Source organism: Phaenicophaeus curvirostris, chromosome Z (genome assembly GCF_032191515.1).
Source record: "Phaenicophaeus curvirostris isolate KB17595 chromosome Z, BPBGC_Pcur_1.0, whole genome shotgun sequence".
In the NCBI taxonomy this organism is placed as follows: Eukaryota; Metazoa; Chordata; class Aves; order Cuculiformes; family Cuculidae; genus Phaenicophaeus; species Phaenicophaeus curvirostris.
In genome coordinates this window covers 16,059,275-16,065,383 of record NC_091431.1, presented here as the reverse complement: position 1 = coordinate 16,065,383, position 6,109 = coordinate 16,059,275, and the positions used below count along the sequence as shown (strand labels likewise).

The 6,109-nt window shown below is 44.5% G+C and overlaps 1 protein-coding gene across 1 annotated transcript; it reads left to right on the top strand.

Annotated features, from left to right (window-relative positions):
- Positions 1–21: 21 nt before the first annotated feature.
- On the top strand, positions 22–2,868 carry RFESD (Rieske Fe-S domain containing). The gene is made up of 4 exons (XM_069881105.1): positions 22–222; positions 2,018–2,198; positions 2,288–2,322; positions 2,548–2,868. The coding sequence occupies exons 1-4, from the start codon at positions 145–147 to the stop codon at positions 2,842–2,844; spliced, it is 591 nt and encodes a 196-aa protein (XP_069737206.1). The 5' UTR covers positions 22–144; the 3' UTR covers positions 2,845–2,868.
- Positions 2,869–6,109: the final 3,241 nt, after the last annotated feature.

Genomic DNA, 6,109 nt, shown 5'->3' with positions numbered 1-6,109 from the left:
CAGAGCCTCCGTACATCCTGCTTCTGGTGCTAAAGGGGCCGGCCACACTGCCACCACTTGCTCGTCCAGAGGGAGCTGCGACACGTGCTGTCACGTATGTGAATACGGCAGGGTTGGCTGACACGAGCACAGCGTGGAAAGGCAATGCTGGACCTTGTTATTTTGAGCCTCCACTACTTCATCTGCTTCCTCATCTCTGTCGTGATGTGGCGAGGAGCTAAGGTATGATGTGGCTCACTGCCATGGGGATCCCCTCTACCCATGGTTTCCCTTTGGTCTGTGTGTGCACAAATTGATTTTTTTCACCTGGTTTTATAAGGAAGCAAGGGTAGTAAGGTTTTAGTGTGAATTCAGGGGGAACTAGAAAACTGTATTTAATTGTAAGCAAATTTAACAGAAAGACAGTTTTCATCACAGATCTGTTTATATTCTGTGCTGGGAGAGGGGAAGGCTATAAGAGACTTACAGTATCAGAAAGGAGGAAGGAATATTGGGTATTGGGGAAAATGTCTCTCTTAACAGAGTGTTGAAGCCATAGCAGAGGCTGCCTGGGGTAGAGGTGGAGTCTCCGGCCCTGGAGGGGTTAAATAAGTGTGTGGCCCTGGCACTTTGGGACAGTTTTACTAGAGACGGTGGGGTTGGGTTGGTGGTTGGACTGGTTGAGCTTAGAGAGCTTCGCCAACCTCAGTGATTCTGTGGTTCCATGGAAGGCAGGCACATTTGCTAAAGAGTCTAGACTGAATCAATCTTTCCAATTTTACCATTTTGCAGATGATCTTTTCAGGTTTTATCAACTTTTAGTAGTTTGTACTTCTAGCCATACTATTATTTAAAGAGCATTGGCTTTATAGAATCATAGACTCATGGAATCATGGACCCATGATCAGGGGCTCCAAACCCCATCCAACCTGGCATTGAACACCTCCAGGGATGGGGCAGCCACGGCTTCTCTGGGCAAGATGGGCCAGGGCCTCCTCACCCTCATCTGAAAGAATTTCCTCCTAATGTCCAATCTAAATCTTCCCCCTTCAAATTTAAAGCCATCCCCCCTCATCCTATCCCTGCAATCCCTGACCAACAGCCCCTCACCAGCTTTCCTGGAGTCCCTTTCAGTACCGGAAGCTGCTCTGAGTCTTCTCTTCTCCAGGCTGAACAACTCCAACTTTCTCAGCCTGGCCTCATAGCAGAGGTTTACATGTAAACACTACTGTTTACCCATTGAATAGTTAAAGACCATAGGATTTCACATGTAGCGTCCTTGTATTTTTTTTTCATGTAGCTTTCCCAGGGGTGTTTTGCTTGAACTGCAGAGTAAATGAATAGTGATTGAGAATTTATCTTGCCGCAGGTATCAGGTTTGTAACAGCTGGTTTTCCTAGTCCCAGTTCTCTTAGCAAACATGTTGGCCAAACGTTATCACTGAACCCCTGCCTTTTGCTTCGTGTGTAGGTTGATAATCTTTTTTCAGGCTGAGAATGTTGAGGTTGTTCAGCCTGTAGAAGAGAAGGCTCCAGGGAGACCTTAGAGCAGCTTCCACTACTGAAAGGGGCTGCGGGAAACCTGGGGAAGGGCTTTTGGTCAGGGAATGCAAGGACAGGGAACATTTTTCAACTGAAAGAAGGGAGACTGAGATGAGATCTTAGAAAGAAATATTGTCCTGTGAGGGTGGGGAGGCCCTGGCCCAGATTGCCCAAGTGGTTGCTGCACCATCCCTGGAGGTGTTCAAGGCTGGGTTGGATGGGGCTTTGAGCCCCTGATCCAGTGGGATGTCCCTGCCTATGGCTGGGGGTGGAACTGGATGGGCTTTGAGGTCCCTTCCCACCCAAACCACTCTGCGATTGTAGGATTCATTCTATGGTATCACTAAAACTTCTGCTCCTTTGACCTAATTGTGTTAAAGAGCCCGGTGCGGGGCTGGGGGTGGGGGAGTGTCCAGTAATTAGGTACTCATTTTATGCTTAGAAATTGAAACAGCTATTTCATAATGTGTTTTTTAATTTTTTGTGTGCATTTTAAGAATGTCGATTTGCCCAGCTCAAGCACAGAAACAGCTGAAACAATGCCAGATGGTCTGATATTAATTGGTAAAGAAGATGACATAAAGACATCTGGGAGAAAAACAGCCAAAATCAATGGCAGAGGAGTTGTTGTTTTCTACCATGAAGGGAAATTTCATGCTATGGACTCTCGCTGCTACCGTAAGATATTTGCATACACGATATTTCTGTTACTGCCATTAAAATTAAATCTGCTGCATAAATTAATACTGTGTTCTTCCATGTTTCAGATGAAGGTGGTCCTTTACGCCTTGGAGAAATAGAGGTATGTAAGCAAAATAAAAATAACGTAACCTCATAGAGTCATGTGAAGTCTCTAATGCCTTACTTTGATTAATTTCATCTGAACATAACACCAAAATAAATGGATATTTATGTAAAATAGCAGACAGCCCTAGAGCCAAATCACCCAAAATGCCTTTGCCCTAGAGATTGTTCCAAGAGAGGAATCAGAAGCTGATGACTTGATTTTTTTCCTTCTTCTTGGCAGGATATTGATGGCCATGCATGCATTGTTTGTCCTTGGCATAAGTATAAAATTACACTGGAAACAGGAGAAGGATTATATGAAGCAAGAAACCCACTGGAGCCATCATTAACACCAAACTGGCAATCAAAAGGCGTCAAACAAAGGATTCATAAAGTCACAATAGACAATGGAAATGTTTATGTGAGCCCTCCAGATTTGTCTGTAGGATTTGATTCTGACTATTTTGCTGAGAAGTACAAAAATCACGATGATAATTTAGACACAGAAAAACAAAGCGATTCAAAAGCAGCAGATTAAGTTGTGGACAAAACACAGAATCCTGGAGAATGCCCCAGTGAAGAACCATTGTTGTGAAATAGAGATGTGGACAATCTCCAGATTAAATTCTAGTGTTAATGTTATTTTAAAGTACCAAAACGCTTAGAACTTAGTGAGATAAGGAGCTCTGCATTGCCAGAAATGTGACTGATCTTGTGCCAATGATATTTTTTTGCATTTGCATTTTGAAAATAGTTATTTGCATCAGAGTGCTTTGTAATACTTGATACTTCAGAAATCCTGTTTTGCGAGAATTGTTTTAATTTTTAGAAGGGGATATAGTATATTACTGCTTATAAAACTCATTACATAGTTTAACGTGAATAGTCAGGTGTAAAGGTTACATTTATATACTTAACAGTTTATACTTACGATGCTTTTGGTATAAATGACATGGAAATTTTTAACTTTTGGGAAACACAAGCAATTTCTGAATGTTTATTAAGTGCCATAAAGAAAAGTATAAAACTTAAGCATAATTTAGTGAGTTTTTTATGCCTATTTGTGTATTACTACCGTGATTCCATAGTATTTATTTTTATTCTTCTTTTAGTAGTTCATCAAATGATATGAAAAGTATTGCTAGTGTATAGCTTGTTCTTCCTGATTCTGTTGGATGAGAAAGGATCTCTTGGGTATAAAAACCTGATATATCACACAGTGACTCTTTCTCAGTTGGTTTCTTTTCTTGTAAATACAATTTTATCCATTCCTTTGAAAAGAATGTACTTTCAGTTTAGAGCTAAAAGTTAGATTTTTCTATGTGTATTCACTGTTTATCATCAGCTTTGCCCCAATAACCCCTCTGAGCAGGTTCCTTTCCAAGCTGTGCTGGGTGTGGGGCAGACTGAGCTCTGGGACACGGTGGATTCTCCTGCCCAGCCAGTGAGATCCCCAGGACAGAGATACTGTGGAACACTTAGCATCCTTTCACATGTGATAGCATGACTGCACTTCTTCAGGGTGAATTTTGGGGTGATTTGTTGGCTGTTTGCAAAGCTCAATCGTTATCGGGTTGAATTTGAAGTTGCCTGGTCCATGAGTTTCTCTCATGTGTGCCATGGGTCGTCTTGCATTTAGCTCACGTCAAGGACAAGTAGGTCTGTGTCAACACCATTGTTCGTATCAATGTGTTCAGGAGTAGTGAGGCATGGGCAAGTATCAGATGAAAAGATCTGTGTTCAGTGGATCACAATGCAAAAAGCACAGCACGTGGTCCATTTATTTCACCACATGTCAATCTAGACGCCCACCTCTGATCATGAACCCTCACGTTGATTTCTTGGCTGATCGGGAGAAGTGATACCATCAAGGTGCTGTTAATCAGAGGTGTTTCAGTTTTGCCTCTGAGAACTACAGAAGAGCTTTCCTCCTCCTCCTCCTCGTCTTGCTGACCAGTGAACCAGCTGGTGCCAATGAGATGAAATGCAAATGCCTGCACTCTGTCAGATGAATCATGTCTTGAGCAGCTGCTCATGTGTTTTGTGTGGACACTGACCAGTTTCCCGGGTTCATAGAATCATAGAATGGTTTGAGTCAAAAGGGATCTCAAAGTCCATCCACTTCCAAGCCTCTGCCATGGGCAGGGACACCTCCCACTGGATCCAGAAGAGACCAACACCCACCTCACCACAACTTCCTTTCAGGCTATTGTAGACAACAATGAGGTCTCCACTCAGCCTCCTCTTCTCCAGGGTAAACAATCCCAGGTCCCTCAGCTGCCTCTCATAGCCCTTCTTCTCCAGGCCTTTCCCCAGCTCTACTCCCTTCTCTGAATGCTCTCCAGCCCCTCAATGACCTTCTTGGAGTGAGGGATGCTGTTCTGGGAGCAAGAAGACTGAAACAGAGCAGGGTGACTGGGATAGTAAGAGCCTTCCAGGATTGGATAGTGGCTAGGACAAGGCTGCTTGCAGTCAGAGACTTGTAGTGGGATAAGGAGGGAGATGAGGAGGGGATGAGTTAAAGCAGTGAGACTGAGATGTTGCTGGCTCAGATGTTATTTAAGGGATGACAAAGAGAAAGACGGAATGAGTAGTGGTAGGCAAGAGCCCAAAAAGCCACTGGCTGGCTAACTGGGGCTCCTCACTCCAAGAAAGACATTGAGGGGCTGGAGTGCATCCAGAGAAGGGAACAGAGCTGAGGAAGGGTCTGGAGAACAAGGATTATGAGAGGTGGCTGAGGGACCTGGGGCTGTTTAGTCTGGAGAAGAGAAGACTGAGGAGAGACCTCATCACTGTGTACAGCTCCCTGAAAGGAGGTTGTGGTGAGGTGGGTGTTGGTCTCTTCTCCCAAGAAACAGGTGATAAGACGAGATAAAATGGCCTCAGATTGCAGCAAGGGAGGTTTACATTGGATATCAGGAAAATTTTCTTTACTGAAAGGGTTCTCAGGCCCTGGCAGAGGCTGCCCAGGGTGGTGGCAGAGTCTTCATCCCTGGAGGGGTTTAGCAGATGAGCGCATGAGGTGCTCAGGAGTGGTTTAGCAGTGGACAGGTACAGCTGGACTCGATCTCAAAGGTCTTTTCCAACCAAGCAATTCTATGTTTCTGTGACTGAGCCTTGACCTGATGTGGCAGCACTGTAAACTTTAATTAGACAATATTAACTGTAAGGCTGAATGCTGTACACTTTCCTTCTGCATGGACCACCCTACTCTGCAGTGTCGCCTTGAGTACACTGAGTGCGGCACATGAAATGAAGGTCACCTTCCATTTAGAAAGTGTGATAAAGTCACGATGGGGGAATTCATGAACACACCCTATGTGGAGCACATGTGAGCAGTCTTTGCAGGATAGGAGATCACAGCAGGCAGGGAAAAATGACTGTTCTGTAGGAAAACAATTTTAAAAACATCCTGAAACCCTTTTCAATAGCTTTTCATTAATTTTGGAACAAAATCAGGTCTGATGTTTGCTTTCCAATATGATGAGGAAAAGTTACTCGGATTGTTCCCCTGCTGACACTGTGAACACAGGCTGCGAGAGTCAGCACTTACCAATTCCCAAGTGTCCCACCACTCTGCCCACTCAGCCCCGCAGCTGCTCTCAAAGGTTACATAGGGGGAAGCAGTGGATGGGGAATAGAAGTAAAATTGCTGAAGAGGTACTTGAGCCTCTGATGGTGTGTGGGCAGATGGGAAGTGTGTGGAAGACTGCTTTTGGCTGGCAGAGTTGTGGGAGAGCCAGTATCACAGCAGATCCTACCAATGCGAACTTCCCCCCGCCAGATGCATCTGAGGCATCCAG